Here is a 19,475-nt window from a genome sequence, read left to right on the forward strand (position 1 = left end):
CATACAAAACTTTAAAATTATATCATGCCTCATGGAGGTAAAAAGTGCATGTCAAGTCACAGCTAACTTATGGCAACTCTATATGGTTTCTAAGGCCAGAGACATTCAGATGTGATTTGCTATTTCTTGGCTTTGCATTGCAACCCTTGGCTTCCCTGGTGGTGTCCCATCCAAATAGTAACCAGGGCTGAGCCTGCTTAGCTGCCAAGAGCTATCAAGGTCAGGCTGGCCTGCATCATTCAAATCAGGATATGAGGCTGGTACTCTTTTTTGTTATTTTTGGGAATGATTTGTTTTGGAAAGCCCCACATAAGAATAAGATACTATCTTGGATTAAAAGATAGAAAACATGTTTAGTCATATAACTGTTTCTTGGTTAGAGATCTCGGCACAGGAATGTTTTTAAGGAAATGGGACAAAAGAAAAATAGGAAACGCTTTGATATGCACCTAGAACATTATGTTCTATGTTCATTTAGCCTGTTTTCATCAATTTGGATTGATTGACTGATTGATTGATATCCCACCACTCTCCAGAGTCTTATGGCAGCTTACAATAATAAAAACTTCATGCATCAATAAAACCCCCAATAAACCCTCCAAAACCGGCAGCTAAAATACCCTCTAACCTTCTGAGCAGACTAACCTGGGGTGGGGTGCAAAGATGTAAATGCCCAGCCTGATCTTAGCTCTGATTTCAACCCAGGAAGTGGCAGAAAAGCTGTTTTACAGACCCCTTGGAACTGTGATAGTTCCATCAGGGCCCTCAGCTCTCCCAGGAGTTCATTCCACCAGGTTGGGGCCATTATCAAGAAAGCCCTGGCCCTAGTTAAGGCCAGGCATGCTTCCTTAGGGCCAGGAACCTCCAACAGATTAGTACCTGCAGAGCAAAGATTAATTTACATCTGTCTTTGAGGACATGGTGAGCAAATCACAGCAGTGATAACAGTGAGCATGTGGTAGTGTACATGCAACATACTTTATGAGGTGATACCTAAACTATACCTGTATTTACAATCTAAATGATTAAACATTAGAAACTACCTGAAGGAGTCTCAAAGCAGCTTACAATCACCTTCCTTTCTTCTGACCACAACCAACATCCATGAGGGAGGTTAGGCTAAGAGAGCTCTCAGATAAACTGCTGTGAGAACAGCTTTATCAGGATGGTGACTAGCTCACGGTCACTCATCTGGTTACATGTGGAGGAGTGGGGAATCAAACCTGGCTGTCTAAATTAGAAGCTACCGCTCTAAACTATAGTGTAGAATGATGTTTAAGGTTTTATTATTATAGCAGCGCTATGTACTGAAATCACACCCATTTGTTTAAAAATTAAAACAATGAAATGAAAGCATGAAATTAAAGTTTATTGATGACTCTATGAAATATAGCAGAACTTTTAACACAAAGACAAATCAGAGCAGGAGTGAAACTAAGCAGGCATACAGGATATGACAAAGCAGGGAAACATGAGGTAAGCCAGTAGGACTCACTCTGTGGCTTGCAGAGAGTTCTCTTTGCAATTTCCAGCAACCCCAATAGCCACATTTGCTTTCATCGCTGGCATTAGGCCCATAACTCAGGGAGGCTCACAGCTTATCCATTCCTCCAATGGCAGCAGTTCCCAGGTGGGAACTATGCCACAGGACATGTGAGGGTCAGGTCCAGTTTCCTGAATCATGGGGCTAATGCCACACTGAAGAGGCACCCTGGCTGCTCAGCCCAAGTATCACTGAGCTAAATGCTATTTTCAAAACAAGGTTCTGAAGTGAGCTGGAAGTTAAAGTTTATTAATTTGCAAATGCAACTAGCTCTTTACAGATACAAACCATACTATAGAAATCTAGTACTTAAACAAATTTCATGTAGCAATAATAAATAGGATCATGGTCTGACAAGTTTTTTCTCCGTGTTCCCATAACATTGAGCTGAGCTTCAAAAGTAACAGGACGACCATCTGGTTTGAAGGAGGGGATTGGAGGGTATTATCAAGAGGTTAACAGAAATGAAAGTTTGCCATGATGGGGATAAGACAAAACTCCTAGCCAGATGGCAAAGAACATATAAGCAGTTGGAGATGTGTTCATGATCGGGTGTCTCCTGCTTCTTGCCCTTACAACACAAAAACCACCTCTGGAATGGAGATCAAGTTAAAATCTGGCCCCAAGCGTCAATTTAGAAAGTTGGTGAGGGGGGTACTTCAAACCACCACACTAAAGAGTTTAGAATGGCAATCGAATCCTTCTGTTTCAGTTACTAGAAAGAAACAACAAAATGTTAATTACCAGCAAGGAAAAATGATCTCTTTATCATGGCCTTTATCATGTCAGGCAGACCTAGCTGGAATTCTTGCTTCCCTCTTCCTCTGTAGGAGGGCGTGTAAAAAACAAAACTCTCCCAAGAACTCAAGATGGACACTCCCTACGTTTTTCAACGGAATCACTGTTTGCGGTCTCCCTTCGGTTGAATTTTTCAAGGCAGCGGAGAGGGGTGTCCTTCCGTCCACACGGTTATTTGCACCCTTCCAGGGACAGCTCGTCTGAGCTGGGGTAAACGTCAACCCAGCCGCTGCCCCCCTTCCCTGAGAAATTTGGAGCCTCCAAACGGGACAATAACTCTCCCGATAATTCCCCACCCTGGCTTCTAGTTTTTGCCTGGGCCATATATTTGCTAGGAGGGACTCATTATCTTCTCTTAGGCTGGAGAGAAAACGACATTGTGGCGGGTGGGAGAGAGCGAGGACTTTTGGAGGCGTGCCTCTCACGAGCATTACGGCACCCATTCCTGATTCCTTTGACTGTCTCCGGCGGCGGCGAGAAAAGCGCTGTTTGCTTGTCGATCCTGAGCAGCCATGGCCGAGCGCCGCGCCTTCGCCCAGAAGATCAGCAGGTAAAAGGGCCAGTGCTGAGCGGGGAGGAGGTGCTGGCGACACTGTCGCCTCCGGGGACCGGCAGCGGAAGAGCCTGAACTTCGGGCTAGTGGGCGAGTCGCGCGAGGGGCCTAGCAGGGGCTGAACGATGCCCCCCTCCCCCACAGGGTTGTGGGATTGTGCTGGAGCCCTAGTGGGGGAAGGAGTGCTCTCCTGTATGAATATGTGATCGGCTGTCGCATGGCCCTCATCTAGACACATCCATAGCCTCTCCCTTTGTACACATTTCGCTGTTCAGCTGGCTTGTGGGAGGGGAGCATGGGGCGTTTGTGTGCATCTGGGGCATTGTGTACTGCCTGACCCCGATCTGCAAGCACTACCTTCAGTATCCATAGGATCCTCTGCTCTCCAGCTAGGGGGCGGGGTGCATTGTCGGCTCGCTTCTATATCTGGTCGAATGTGTGGGAGTGTAGTCCCAGTGCGGGTCTTTGTGATGCATAGGACTCTGGGCTGGAAGGGTGCGGTGCCAGGGCTGAGTGCCTTGAATTTTGTGAGGCTGCCCGCATGTGCATCGGATGATTTTGAATGCATGGCCTGCAGAACGTGCCTGCTTATGGGCTCATGGGTCGGACTGAGTTGTGCTTTTAAGAAGCTTATTAACTGCAGACCCGTGTTGAGGTCTTAACACCCAGGCCCTCTTTGTGATGCATTGTACTCTGGATGAGCGGGTTGGTGTTTGCATTGTGTTTTTACCTTCTGTCCCACATCTGTGATTGGTTTGTGTGATTCTAAGCTGAACCGTACATGCACTGGTGATATTCTCTTTCTGGGAGGCTGATTGTATTGTGCCCCCTCCCATCTGCCAGTTGTGATGATTTGGGTGTATGAGATTCTAATACTATATGGCATGTATCTTATGCATTGGCCTTTGGGATGCACAGTTTTCTAAAACGAATCCAAATTCCATTCTTGCTTGTGTGCAGATGGTATACTTATCTCCTGGCATTTGTGCAGCCTGAGAATCTTTTCGGCCCATGGAATGGGCAGAACTCAGTCCAATGTTGAGGGAGACTGTACTTCTGAAATTCTGTGCTGTTTTATATACTCATTCCATCAGTCAGGTTGTTCCTTAGGCACAGGAGAGTTTTGCTGTCACTTCATCCAAGTTCTTGCTTTGCAACAGTTGAGATGAATGATGGAGGATTCCAGACTACTAGGATGAGGTCTGGCATATCCATTCTTTATATTCTTTCTTTCCCTTTAATGTTCATGATTACAGAAGGAAGTACTCTATTCTTTGAAAAATTTAAGATATTCCTGAAAACATTTATTCAGCAGTAGTGCACACTTTTCCACAGCAATTTTGATAACAATCTCTCTCTTTTTGCAGCATTTTGTCCAATATTTGGGTTTACTGTTTTCCAATATGACATGAAATGTACTAATTTGGTGATTCGCAGCTATGCTTTCCACTTTGCCAGTTGTATCAAAGTTTAGAATTTCCATGTATTTTTCACTACATTAATTAGGACACAAACATGGATGCCAGCCAGATATCAATTTCCAGGACTTACCTGGACACTTTGTTTAGATTCTGTGGGATCTCAGGGTTTGATTCACTAATGGGGTCCTTTCTACTCCAGGGGAGATACATATTTAGGATAATAGGCTATCCAAGAACTGGTAACTAATCTTAATGTTTTGCTTCCCAACCATCTAAACCAGCAATCCCTAACGCCTTGCCTCACCTTGACCGTTTATGCACTGGAGGTTTCGTGCCAGGCTGCAGGCTGGAGTTTTAGTCGTGGCAGGTTACCCCACCTCTTCCTGCACCCACACGGGGGAGCATTTGGCCTGGTGCACCTCATCCACCCCCTATTTGTGCTCCTGCATAGGAGCTGGGGCAGTGAAGTTCCCAGTGCATAAATGGTCCTTGATAGCTTCCCATCCAATACTCAAGGGGTCATCAAGAAACATTAACCCCTCTAGTTCTTCTCAAGAAAGGCAATCATATTTCCTGTATAGATATCTGAAAGGGCAAAAGCAGCTATAATATATAGTCTCACAATTATTGAAAACAAAATCATACAATAACCAGCCCTAAAATAAAATGTGTTCTAAAACTAAGGCGGTGATTAACTTGCAGTGCAATTCTAAGCAGATTTATGCCTGCCTTAAGGTCATCAACTTCAGTGGACTTTGAAAGGGTTAACTTTGGTTAGGCTTCCACCGCTGCCATCTTCCTTGGAGTCATAGTATAATGGGTAGTGTTGGGCCAGCATGATGACAAGAAACCATAAAAAAGGATCTCTCAATATAGCCTTGTAAAACCCTATTGGTACTGTGATGATGCCACACAGACTAGTGTGTATATGTTATGTTAATATATTTTACAAGAAAGGAAGGGGCATTTAAAGGATCTAGATTCGACAGTGCACTTGGAATGCTAATTCTAATGCAAGGACTTCGACTTTCACTATGTCAGCAGAAAGGGATAAAAATGTCTGGTTAATCCAGAGCAAGTGATTTTGATATTGCACAACGCAATAGAATAAGAAAAGGTTTTAGGACACAATACAATGGGAGCTTTTCCTTTGGAGCTCCTGTCTCCTTAATGTCAGTCTAGTCCAGTTTATTTTCCAGAAGTAAGACATCCTACATTGATAATAGTCTAACATTTTCTTGAAAAATATATCTGATGATCGTGCTAAATTTTTAATATTTTTTCCTGCATAGTATGATCATTTGCTGAAATTTGTGGCTGTAAACTGAAAGGTAGGATGGGATGGGATGGAATGTCAAGTAGATGATTTCCCTAGGAGCATTGGGGGAAATGCTATAATAAGAATCCTGTTACTTTTTTGGCCCTTTCTAATAATAATACTGTGTTAGTGCTGGCATACAGTATATTTTTTTAAATGTTAGATACTAGTTGTACTCTAAAAAGGTTTTTATTCACTTATGTCTCATTAGAATCAATGGTACAGTGAATTTCAGTAAACAGATGGCAGGATTGCAAATGCATACTCCATTGCTCAGTTACACAGATCTGCAAAGGAAAGTAACATTTTGACTGACATCTGTATACTGCTCTGCGGTATAAATAAAAGGCTAAGGGGGGTAGGGGTCCTGGATCGAAATCGCTGGATTTGTCCCCCTGCCCCAAACTGACAAGCGGCGGGGCCCATCGGAAGGCGCGAAGCCCCTCCAAGTGGCAATCTGGGACCAACGGGCTAATTGGAAGCCGTGCGCAGTGCACCTTCCGATTGGCCCCTTGTCCCTGCCCTGACCACAGTCAGGAGCTGTGCAGCGGCTCCCGTCCTGCCTATACCCCGCGAGACGAGCCAGGGAGGTGCCCGGCTGGGAGAAGCTTCCGTGTGGGCCTCGGACCTCCAAGGCCCGCACAGAAGCCGGGGGATTGCAGGGGAGGGCGGCCACCACCAGAGGCTTCCATCTGCGCCTCGGAGTTCTGAGGCCCATGCGCAAGCTGGCTGATTGCCGGGGAGGAGGCCGGCCAGGGGATGCTTCCTGCTGGCCTCGGTGGCGGCCCTGCTCCAAGCCTCGTGTGGAGGACTGGCCAATGCCCGGGAGGGCACTGGCCAGAGTGCTGGAGAGCGCACGCCCAGCAGAGGCTTCGGTGGCTGCCCCATTGCTGGGGAGGAGCATCCCTGGAGGAGCTTTCCTGTGGCCCTTGGGCCATGCTCTGAGTCCCGCAGAGTGCCAGGGGACTCGCCAGGGAGGGGGGCCGGTGGGGGGTGCCCTGGCCCCTTCAAAGCCCGTCCTTATGGATGTGACATCACTGTCAGTTGTCCCTGCCCCCAATGCTAGAGACGGCCCAATGGTCTACTCTGCTGGCCTGAAACCTGATTTTGAGTTGGCCTTTTCCTTGGGTATAACGTTTCTGTGGGTTTTCTTTGTTCCACCCACCTCCAGCATATTCCACCCACCTCCAGTAATTAGATAGTCATCATTGCCAAACCCCTCCTTGTTCTTCCCCCTCTAAAGATGAGTGGTTTCTCATTTTATCCCTTGTTTGCATGAGATAGGTGATCTTATCAGAACTTCCCATGAATAAATATTAATACCATATTATCCGAACCTCCTGCCCTGGTATTAAAATGACAGTAATTAGTTAGATCTAGGAAAATATTCACAGCTATACTTAACAGTCAGTTCTATTCTTGATATATACTCCTGTGCTCACTTACATAAGTCTTGCTTTCATTTATAATATAATATTACATAAGCAAAAGAGGATAGGTAACGTAAAATGTTCCTATTGATGTAAATGGAGGCTCCAGAAATGGTTGCTCTCCCCTACTCTCTCACCATCCACTCAGCTATGTCTCACCAACTGACCAACAGTACGTAGGACCAAGTCAGATAATTCATCTCAAATGCCAAGAAATTCAGAAATATCAATCTGTCACCAGGTCTAGGGAATTTATCATATATAACCAGGAACAATTACTTTGCAGAAAATGAAACATTTTGGGAACAGCCACGGTTAAGGGCACATTGCTGATAATTCTCTTTGAGAACTCTTTTCTGAATCACATGTAAAACCCAACAGAAACTTTACTTCTGTGACTACAGATGTAGGAACCATGCATTTCACATGGGTAAGCAAAGGAAGCTATTTCCATAACTTAAATATGACTTTGGGGATTCCCCCCCCCCCCACCCTCACCACAATGACCGTTTATGCACTGAAGGTTTCATGCTGTGTTGCAGGTTGGTGTTTTAGTCGTGGCAGTTTGCACCACCTCTTCCTGCATGCATATGGGGGAGCATTTGGCCTGGTGTACCTCATCCACCCCAGATTTGTGCTCCTGTGCAGGAGCTGGGGCAGTGAAGTTCCCAGTACATAAATGGTCCAAGATACGTTGACCATATGGGATAATTCTCTCTAGATGCAATAATTTCCCCTGAACTAGAAATGCCTTTCACAGAGAGGCATAAAAGTGCTATATTATGTAGAATTTCATCTTTCAAATCCTATTCACTTAATTATGTTTAGAAGGACCTAACTGTGAAGCAGTAGGTGCAAACTTATATGGACTCCGGGGAATGGTAGAGGACAGGAAGGCCTGAAGGATCATTGTCCATGGAGTCGCGATGGGTCGGACACGACTTCGCACCTAACAACAATAACAACTCTGTTTAGGATGGCAGTTTAAGTATCTACTGTACAAAACAGGCATTTGAAGTGGTCCATGAATTCCCAGATGCAGGTAAGTTCATACCGTGCAGCAGTTAAGGCAGCATGAAACATTCCTGACTACTTTCACCTTGCAGAACCCAGGAGAACAAGCCTTAAAGCTGCTTGAGAGAGGGACTGAGTGGAACTCACTATATGTGATGGTTCAGTACTGGAGAAGTTGGCCTGTTTTATAGTTCCTGCAATTCATTATGGCATTGTGGAATGGGATTTCTTACAGACTTTTCTGTAAGACTAGATGCTAAACCTATGCTGTTTTATAGGGCTGTGCTCCATATAAGGTCTTCTCAATACTAGTCCTATCATATATCTTTTTCATAGTTTGTGTGTGTGTGTGTGTGTATCTGAATGTTAGACAGTTGGTTTAAATTCTACCAAATATGCTAGCTGTGGTTATTTCTGTGCAGCATGGACTCTCTCACTGGTAGAAGGCTCCTTAGGTTTGAGAAACAGGTTTCCTGATACATAATGTTTTCATAGAACACAACCCATAGTCACTGACCAGGCAACCAATTTTCTTTTTTGCTTCAGTGTTTTCTCATAGTAAGTCTTTAATTACTGTATAGTTTTTTGTCCATTATCACTGATCTTTTCTATTGAGCTACAAAGCACATCTTTGTGAGCTGCTTGGTGTGTAAAAAAACACTACAGAAGAAAGGGAAAGTTTCCTTTTATTTTCAGGACTAGATTCAAAGCTCGTTCGTGAAAGGGCCCCCCCATGTGCTTCTAGGCCTGAGGGGAAGGCCTGCTCCCCCCCCCGGCGTTGGTGTGGCCTTCCACTCGGGCCTAGCTTCTAGGCCCGAGGGGAAGGCCTCCGTCTTTACTCACAGTGTCCTGTTGCTTCCCCGTGGCTTTCTGGCCTGTCCTGATGAGGGCCTCGAAGCCTTTCTGGCTTGTGCTGGTGAGGGCCTAGATTGTGCCCTCACCTGATTGGCTAGAACTGCTGTCTGTCCTGGTGAGGGGCTAATTGGGGTTGGATACACACTTTTCTTGGATGCTTTAGGATGGTTAGGGCTGATCCTGCGTTGAGCAGGGGGTTGGACTAGATGGCCTGTATGGCCCCTTCCAACTCTATGATTCTATGATTCTATTAATCAATTGGCCCCTCACCTGGACTGGCCCTGCCCAATCTCCGCCCACTTAGCCCTTAGCCAAATATGAATACAGTGAAAGCTGTATAAAGATGGCAACACACTGGGAGCTTAGTTGTGCAATCAAGACATCTAGTTTCTTCTTTCAAAGACATCTAGTTTCTTCTTTCAAATCTAGGCCTTCTTTTGATCAAAATTTAATGTAAACCTAATGACCGCTCATAGACCAGATCTTCACTGCACCATGCCATTACCAGCTCAGTACCTCTCTCTTTACTTGGAATCTGCTGTCAATTTCATGCATTAAGACCCCTTGTCAGACACCTAACTTTAGCTAGCCTGTGTCCGCCTTTGTACTCACCTTACTGTGGTTAATAGTAAAAACATTTAGCTTATATTTTTCTTATGTCACTATTTGATTTCTGGCTAGTCATTTGGGATAGCCAGGGCAGAAAGGATTTAAAATGAGGGAGCCCAGAGAAGTCAATTATTCCAATTACATTTATTTCCTTCTTTCCTCTAGACCTTTTTGCCCCTGTTTTCTCATTCTACTTTGTTTTCTCTCTTTGACTAAAAGCAATTGTTGTAAATTAGGTAAGATAAAGGTGGTCTAGGGTAGCGATCCCCAACCTGTGGGCTACGGACCACATGTGGTCCGTCGACTAATTGGAGGTGGGCCACGAAGGACGCCTCCCCCCCTGGCCCTTTACTTTAACCCCCCGGCCCTTTACAACACACTTCGGGTGTCATTGTCTCCCATCACTCCCAGATGGGACTATCTCGTTGCAGAGAAACAAGCTCGGGGTTCCCATTGATTTGTCATTGTCATGAGTTAAAATTTCCATGAAAATAAAATGTTCCTTATGTTCATTGTTGTGGCGTGTCTGTATCTTATTTTGAAGGGATGTTTAAACATTACCACAGTGACTAGAGTCAGAAAGCGTTAGGGCAGTGGTTGAGAGTAGAGGAGTAAACTACCCCCCCTCCACTGGGCCTCAGTAAAATTGTCAAGCGTTGAGTGGTCCCCGGTGATAAAAAGGTTGGAGACCACTGGTCTAGGGAATGGAGACAGGGTCCTGGGATTCAATTGATGATTCACTATGTAAAACCCATGATGGGTTGGATACATCCAGGCTTTATTTTTTCACTTGTGACAACCAAAAAAGGCTGTATGAGTGGGTGGGGGAATTCTATGGCCTACATGTTCAAAAGCCCATGTGGAATTGGGTGAGTCTGAGTGAAAAGCTGGCTGGGTCCACTCCAGAATGTTAACAAAGAATAATTATAATGATCTACCCATGTGTAGATCAACTAAGATCAATGTGTTGATGTATTACAGATGCAACTCCATTACAGAACATACTTCTATAGCATTTGTATCTTTCTTATTGTCTTAGTAACCCCAATTAGTATATCAATCAATTGCAGTAAAATAATTTCCCCCCCCAGAACCGTGGCAGCTGAAGTTAGGAAGCAAATTTCAGGACAATATGGTGGATCTCCGCAACTTCTCAAGAATCTTAACATTGGAGGCAGTGTATCTCATCACACAACTGTAAGTAAAATTTAAGTTTATAAGCAATATGTAGGCTAAGGGCACAGGTTATCTAAGCTGTATCTAAGAGTAAATATACTAACTGGAATTTTTTCCAGGTTGTACTTACAAATATGCTTCCTTAATGCTGTATTATCCCAAGATTACATTTCTTCAGAGTGAACTAATTTAAATATTTTTCCCATTTTATGTCTGGTTGGTTAATACACAAGTACAAAATAAATGAGTGTCCATTCATATGAAGGATAAAGGTAAAGGTATTCCCTGTGCAAGCACCGGGTCACGTCTGACCCTTGGGGTGACGCCCTCTAGCAATTTCTTGGCAGACTCAATACAGGGTGGTTTGCCAGTGCCTTCCCCAGTCATTACCGTTTACCCCCCAGCAAGCTGGGTACTCATTTTACTGACCCCGAAGGATGGAAGGCTGAGTCAACCTTGAGCCGGCTGCTGGGATTGAACTCCCAGCCTCATGGGCAAAGCTTCAAACAGCATGTCGGCTGCTTTACCACTCTGCACCACAAAAGGCTCTATATATGAAGGATATATATGTGTAAAATTTTTGTGCCTATGCCTTTAAAATAATTGAAATCGGGAGATTTGTTAGGGTTTGGATAATCATTTAATTATTGCAAAGAGTGTATCAATACTCATCAAAAAGGTGAAGCGAGAATCAGCCCTTATAGGAACAGTTTATGTTTGGGAAATTAACCTGGCTGTCTTCATTATTAATAATACAAACATGACTTGGTTTTGTGCATACCTGTGGACATTCTGAGTTTCCAGTGTGTCTGAGAACAGTATAGTGATTTATTTTTCTGTTTGAATATGTTCAATGAGATGCACTTTGTTGCCTGAGTCAGGGGTCTGCCAAAGTAACTAATTCAGCCAGTTACAGCTCTGTAAGATAATAGAAGGCAACGTGCATAATACTAGTCTCCATTCTCTTTAAGAATAGTGGTAAATTTAATATGTTAGAAACCACTTCTGATTTTATTTATTTATAATTAGGTTTCTATACAAGCCCTAGTTGGGTTTGGGGTAGTTTACAATATAAAAGGGAACAAATAAAACATCAAACAATAAAAACAATAAAACAGTGCTTAATAAATAAACCACCTCCAACCCGCCTCAGCTGTATCCATTCACCATCAGGTTGTTTGTTCTGTTGGTGGAATTCTCTAGCTGGGGAGAGAGAGTGCAGAATGGAAGAGAAAGTGAAAAGGTCTTTTTGATATTCTGGATTTGAAAGGTAAAGTCAAGCAATTAGTTATTCACCCTCCTCTGTATGGTACATTGGATAAAACAAAACTATTTTACGTAAAACATGCCTTCCTTCCTTCCTTCCTTCCTTCCTTCCTTCCTTCCTTCCTTCCTTCCTTCCTTCCTTCCTTCCTTCCTTCCTTCCTTCCTTCCTTCCTTCCAGTTTAGTGTAGTGAGAGCCAGTTTGGTGTAGTGCAGACTTCTAATCTGGCATGCCAGGTTCGATTCTGCACTCCCCCACATGCAACCAGCTGGGTGACCTTGGGCTCACCACGACTCTGATAAAACTGTTCTGACCGAGCAGTGATATCAGGTCTCTCTCAGCCTCACCCACCCCACAGGGTGTCTGTTGTGGGGAGAGGAAAGGGAAGGCAACTGTAAGCCTCTTTAAGCCTCCTTCAGGTAGGGAAAAACGGCATATAAGAACCAACTCTTATTCTTATTCTTCTTTTATATTCTGCAATGTCTTGAGTGACTCAGGGTAGATCACATCTTTTTGGAGGTGACTGCTGCATGAATCACAGTGGCTAGGTTGAAGATTGACAGGGCACCAGCTGCTGTGCCTGGTGAAGGTGATAAAAAGCCTGGTGGGTAGTATTTGTGGCCTGAGCCTCCACCGATAGTAAGGCATCCAGTATCACACCTAGGCTCTTGATAGTTGCTGAAGGTGTTAGTTGGACCCCATCAAGAACCGGGAGTTGCAGCAACCCATCTGGCAAACGATGATCCAACCAAAGGACTTTCATCGTAGCTGGATTTAATTTCAGCTGACTCTGCCCAATCTCAGTGGCCTGTAACTATCTGGCCAAGGACTCGGGGGGGTGGGTAGATGGATGGCCACCCATCAGCAGATATGGGTGAGTGTCATCAGTGTACTGATGACAACCCAGCCTGAAGCTTCATATTAGCTGGACAGGGGAGCGTGTACAGCTGTTAAACAACATTTGGGAGATAATTGCTCTCTGCGGGAACCCACATATCAGGGAATGACATTGGGAGGATCTTTTCCCTAGTGTCACCCTCTGTCTCTGGCCCTGGAGGAAGGATTGTAGCCACTGTAGAGCCACACCTTGTAAGCTTAACTTTCCCTAACAACTGTTGAAGATAAACCCTTTGAAAAAAATATTTAAGAAGTATACACAAAGAAGATATATTCAGAATAGTGGAGCCTGCTCCTGGAATGATGGATTAATCCAGGCTCTCTCAACAGGGTTTTTGTGAAACCCTGGGGTTTCTTGATAGCCCCAGAAGGGATTCCTCAATTGGGTGTGAGTTAATTATTTTAAAAATATTTTTAAATGTTGAAAAAAATGTATTGGGTGATATAATCATATATGATTATGTTTACCTGCTGTCCTCTCCCAAAATGGCTAGTGATGAACTTGAAGGGGATGGAAACAGGGGAGGGGGGGGCCCTCCAGTCATAAAAATTCTTGTTGGCTGAGACTTGTTGCATGTGGTAGTGACTGGAGTCCATGTAGGTAAGTACTCTTATTTTAACTTAACTGTTGTTTTTTTTGGGGGGGTAGCAGGGGACAATGGAGAGGCAAATGCTTGCCAGCCCTGTTCCCAGGCCAGTGGAATAGGCTGCTATGCTGTTTCTAGCTTTAGGGGCTGGGGAGTGATGGATCATGATATCACATCCATTGGGAGAGCCTGGCTGATATCACTTCTGGTGTCGTGACTTCCTGGGTGTGGCAGGAAGATGTAGCCTTCTGATGTCATGTCCAGGGTTTCTCACAGCCTGAAGAATATTTGAGGAGTTTATTAACGTTAAAAGATGAGAAAGGCTGGTTTAATCTGTTTGCTGCCTTGGTGTCCTTAGGTACACTTAGTTATTTATACTTGATAAAAATTTTACAGAAGACAAAAACTGAACCTCTGACATGCCTTTGCCAGCAAGAGAGATTGAGCTTTGTCTTATCTCAAGTAAAATAGAAAAATACTTAGATCAGGGAGGCTGAACTCATTCCAAAGAGGTTATAGTTCGCATATTGAAAATGCACACTTAAAATATTCACACTGAACCTCAGTGAGACTTCTGAAGTTTAGACATTACAACTTGGAGCTAGTTTCTGGTCCACACTGAATACTTTAATGATTGGGGAACATTATTGTATATTCATGTTTGGTTCATGCAGTCTGTGAGTGGGCAGTAAGTTGAACAAATGATCTGACTATGCAGTGATCTGATAGACTGCAAATCACCTGACAGGCAGTGTAAAAGTCAGGGGAAAATTAAATAAAAGCTAGCACATTTGGTAAATCTTGTTTAATTTAAGTATGAAAAGGTCAATGACTCTTACTATTTTTTTCATTTCTGAGACATTTCTTTGAACGTTTACCATTGCCCAGTGGGGCACTAGAATTAGAGCAAGATTTATCAAGAGTGGTAAAATTTCATCTTGCCATCTTGTGGCATTGTCTAGAAAAGTATCCTGCTCACACATTTCTACCAGCTATGCCAAGAGAGAAAAGTTTAATTGACTGGAGAAGGCATCATGGCCCAGCTAAGCCCTACCTAACCCTCTAAGCTAATTGTAGTTATTGGGCTTACTAGCATTGAGGATGCAAATCTAGTTTCGGTTACAAATTAAGACTTCAGGCCTCAGTTTTAATACGAATTGAAAGATTATAGAATTGTGAGGTGATTGCCAGGAAGAAGATTGTCTGACAACATTCCCTGATAAAGTTTGCTATTCTGTCAGTCTAAATGAATTTGCCCCTGTCCATTTCAGGCTGGGGGTCTAATTCAAACACTGAACAAGAATTTGCTAGTTATCAGACTGCATGTTTGAAATACATTGCCTTTACATGTGCAGTCTTGCACAGGGGCTGGTACAGTCTCAGGGAGACAGTGCTATGGGGGTCAACCTTTTCCTGCTTGCAGGTGCCAAAACCATAGTTTATGCCTTTGCCATGTATTGCCTATATTATCTTTACCTGCCTTGCCATGGGTTGTTTGATGTCATGACCATATTTTATACTTTTGCCTTGTATTGCTTGCCTTGCCACAGGTTGTTTCCTGTCCTATCTGCCCATCACTCTGGTCTTTGATCCTGTCTGATCCATTGTTGATTGACAACAGCCTAGGGTTTTATCGAGAGATCCTGTGTTTGAAGCTGTGGGAACAACTACCTTTCTCACCATCCTTACAACTTTGCAGGCGCCTACATCCATCCTGACCATTTGGTCAGGAAAATGCCTTCATGCCAAAACCTTTGGAGGGGCAGATAAGGGGACTGTAGAGGTAGGATCTTTAGTCTTAGCAAGAACCCTGTGATGATCAGTTAGCTATTCTTTCAATAAAGATATTTTCCTTCAATACAGTCTGCTTATTGCAAGTAATTGATTGCTAAAACTCCCTTATTTGACAATCCTCATAACACTGCAGTTCCCATGACCACGTCTGTCTCCGGTGATGGGGACTCAACTGGCAAGAATAGCGTGCCCCCCTATTGCCTGAAATGTCTAATAGTTACTATTACAGTTTTGTATAACCTCTTTCCCTGACATTGTGTGCAACAGCCATTTTGTGATTGTGCCCCCTGTGTCAGAATTCTAAAGGTATTTTCAAGCTAAAAATGTTGGGGACCACCATAGCATAAACTTAGTGTAACATTAGGGGTTACACAATAAATAACATTTATTCCAACTACTATAATTTGAAGATGTTTTGGTGTTTTAGGGGACAGTGTTAATTTCTATAGTGAAATTTTAAATAATAAATAAATTGTATATAAAATGAGAATCTCTATTTCAGAGTTTAAGAATTTTTCTTAAATTCTTTGTGTTTTTCACAAAATGGTAGGAAAGGTGATTTTTTTGTTTTGTTTTGTTTCAACAAGCTAGGAAAGTGGAGTGCTGTGGTACGCAGACCAGAGTTTACTTGGAACAGGAATCCAAAACGATGGAATAAAACTGACGTTAGGCTTTATTGAAGAAAAGCAGACATCAATGAAAGGAGATCATGTTCAGGCAAAAGCATTTTCTAGACAACTTTGTCTTGGGATATCAGGACAGTTATATCCTCATCCCCACAACATAATTCGAGTGAGAGTTCCAGTTCCCACAGTTGACCCATTTGATCCAAGAGAGTGTTAAACGAGGAGACAGTCTAAGTAACATCCAGGTGCCAGGCCGCAGCAAGGCAGTGTTTACATTCCAGCCAGAACAAACTGATAGCCATTATCGTAACAAACACAATATTCCACACTTCAGAGAACTACAAGCAAACCAGGCACCCAGGGCAGGGAGGGGCCCTGATCAGGAGTGCAACTCTATCTCCCAAAATAACTGCAAGAATTGACATGAGGCAAAATGTGGCACATGATGATAATAATAATGTGTCTGTCCAAATAATGTCTATTGTTAACGTCAAAAACCGTGATCTCAGTTTTTAGCTTACTTTCTCTGTTATATCTCAAATGTCAGCATACATGCTGAAGTAGCATAGGGTGCTGCAGTTTGCAGTTCTTTCTCCTTAGTATTGGGTATATTTACAATTTTGCTTATAGAAAACAAGGCATTTATAATCTTTAATAATTTCAGAAATTTTCCAAGTAGAACAATTTTATATGGTAAATTAAATTTGGTATATTAGGTGTTATTAAAGCAATAAAATAAGTATAGGATTGATAAAGTAAGTATTCCATATATAGTTACATCTTCCCCCTAGAATTTCTTTTATAGACACTTTTACTAGAATTATTTCCTAGAATTTCTGGGTGGGAAACCTTCCATGGCTTAAACATTTCCAGAAATTTTACATCTCTGGTATTATGTGATATACACCTGTTGTTGTCCCATATAGTCAACTGAAGGGCAAAATTACAGTTGACATTAGGGTTCAGCTGCAACTTCAGATATGTTCTTTGGCTTAAAAAGCCGCTGTGAAAGAAGAGGGGATTGGACCCTCTGCCCCAGCACTGTGACACCAATGAACAATTTCTTGTTAAACTATTGTCGTTCCCTTTCTATGCCATTTCTCTGATTTGAAGTAGTTCTGCAGGTTGTTTTTTTGGGGGTGGGGCTGTGGGGTGGGGAACTCCAATATTCTGAACTTCAATATGCTGCATAGTTTGGTTCACTTATCAATTAATGTGAGCTGTAGTGGATCATTGATTTCTCTTGTGGAAACGTTACTACAGTCATATTTTTTATTTCTGAAAATGTTAATTTTAAGCAGAGATTGAACAGATTAGCTTTTGTTCATTACTATGTATCCATGCCTGATGAATTTCAGTCTGTTGTGCAGATGTTTACTGTGAAACACATACTCTGGTTTCTCTTCAGATTGCATAAATCTTTCGCCTACTCTGTGAAAGAAAAGAAAGGTTGTTGGCTGATATTACTATAGAATGACCAAGGGGAATTTAATCAGGCTGGATCTTCCAAAACTGAAACAAGATGTTTTTATTTGTTTAGATGTTTTTATCTTACTCTTTCCCCAGTAGAGACTCAAAGCAGCTTAATTTACTTTGAAAGTGAAATAGTTTGTTGTGAATCAGCAGTATTGCTGCATGTACTTATTGAATATTAGCAGCAATGCCTGATATAGCCAAGAATGCACCGGGTGCTAGGAAGGGCTGTGTGTGCAGAAGGAGCCGCCCCCATATGGCAGCCCCGTCCCTCCACCACCACCCCTACCAGCAGAAGCTGGCAGGCCCCCCTTTGCCCCCTCGTTCTACAGGAACATGGCAAAGATGGGGTGCCTGACTGGGCTGCAGTTTAGTTTATGCTCTTTAGCCACATCTTCAATGTTTACATGTTGAACAACGCAGGTCATTTAGTTGTACCTGTAATTAATTATCCTCATTCTTCAAATCCCACAGAAAACATATTTATTCAATAGCAAATTCATTTACCTTCCTTTTTTAATGAAGTTTCTTTCCAGGTCCACAAGCAGGTTTTCATTTGTGGCTATCTGCACCTGTCTTATTAGGGTGGGTGGGGGAGTCCCAAAATGTGGACTTATGTCAGCACTTTTCTTAACAGCAAAATTAGAGGAGCTATTTAAATATAATTTTGCTGAGAGGTGAAAGCTTGGCTGCCCTATTTACCCAGGAAAAAACTTGGATAGGTGTTAGGTGAACATATGGCTCTTAGCCACCCCATCTCAGGGCTCGTGCCAAGCGGTAGGGCTTAGCTACTGGATGCCCTGACTGAGGACCCACATTTTATACCCTCCTAATTATGAACTCCCTTCCCCTCCTGGGTTTTGGGTGTTAGGTGGACTCAGGTCAGAGGTGTCAGGGGATTTGGGGCAGTACTCTCACACCATCATCACTACTGAATCTTCCACCATTACAGGGCTAGAACCCCTGCAGCTTCTGACCTCCCAGTTCACCACTAACAACCAGTAGTGGGGCTTCTTTCTGATTGGGATTTTTTGAGGCAGATGGGCTAGACTGCAGCTCCTCCTCTTCCTACTCCTCCTCTTTCTCCTTTCCAGCATTCTTTACCCAGTGTTCCCCCTGGCCACATCTGTAGCCATGGCTGTTGGCCTTCTGTATGTTTTTTTTTTCTTTTCAGAATTCCTACTTTAATTCCATGAGCTCTGTATTCAGGAGAGCTGTGCTGCCTTTTATCTAGGGGCCACAAATGTAGCCCAGCTTGTTTCCCCACCCCTTGCTTGCAGAGTGGATGCAACCTGGTAGTGGTGCCCACCTGAAACCTCTTCACCAATGGCTTGATCTGTGGGAGAACAACGATCCCCTCTGTGCCTGACTTCAGTGCATAAGGGTGCAGAGAATGTTGATGCCATCCTGGAAGGGCTTGAGGATGTGCACCATTTGGGAGAGGGTTCAGTTACTGGAGCTGATTTTGATCTCCTCTTCCCTGTTCAGGATGGCCATGGAAGAGATGACATCTTGCACTGTATTCTTCTGTTCCACCACACAGGCAATCTTTGAATCTGTGCCTGACTTTTCTCCCAAAAGCACTTTCTCAGGGGCATCTTCGGGGGGGGGGGGGCGAACATAACAGATCCCCAAGGTCCAATCTACACATAACTTGTATGGCATGTAGAGGAACATTGGGGAAAGGGATGTCCCCTGTGAGTTTGATGTCTCTGCTTGCACAGGGTCAGTTCCATACATGCCTGAACATTCTGAACCTGTGCCTGTCATTTCTGCCATTTTCCCCACAGAGCACCTATAGTAAAATGCAATCCTATTACCTCATAAAAGTGCCCTCCTGAACTGTTCGATTTGACTACATTTCTTAACACTTTATGAAAATGCCCTCCTGAACATTTCTGTGGAGCCTTCCTGACCTCTGCCATAGTCAGAAACGTCCAAGAACCCGCCCCCCCCCCTCCACTCTCTCCTGTACCATCTAGATCTGGCAACTAATGGTGTGTGGTGGGGGAGCAATGTTGGTGCAACAGAAAGTGGGATGTTGATTTTAGGGAACTTATAGAGCTGTTTTTATCGATGTTGATTTTATTTGATACATATTGCCCTGAGATGGCTGG

The 19,475-nt window shown here is 43.5% G+C and overlaps 1 protein-coding gene across 13 annotated transcripts in view; it reads left to right on the plus strand.

Annotated features, from left to right (window-relative positions):
• Positions 1–2,414: 2,414 nt before the first annotated feature.
• The window catches only part of DOCK7 (dedicator of cytokinesis 7), a 171,458-nt gene continuing 154,397 nt past the window's right edge, over positions 2,415–19,475 (plus strand). For 6 of the 13 annotated variants that reach the window (XR_013230236.1, XM_077333499.1, XM_077333500.1 and 3 more), the window contains exons 1-2: positions 2,417–2,891; positions 10,633–10,738. Coding sequence is in view for 12 of the 13 variants with exons in the window: in XM_077333499.1 (XP_077189614.1) it covers positions 2,854–2,891; positions 10,633–10,738 (144 nt within the window). In the remaining variant the exon portion in view is untranslated. Of the gene's footprint in view, positions 2,892–3,362; positions 3,600–10,632; positions 10,739–19,475 lie in introns of those variants that run through there. The other 7 variants (XM_077333511.1, XM_077333502.1, XM_077333503.1 and 4 more) reach the window with 7 other exon arrangements.

Source organism: Paroedura picta, chromosome 4, assembly GCF_049243985.1.
Source record: "Paroedura picta isolate Pp20150507F chromosome 4, Ppicta_v3.0, whole genome shotgun sequence".
Taxonomy (NCBI): domain Eukaryota; kingdom Metazoa; phylum Chordata; class Lepidosauria; order Squamata; family Gekkonidae; genus Paroedura; species Paroedura picta.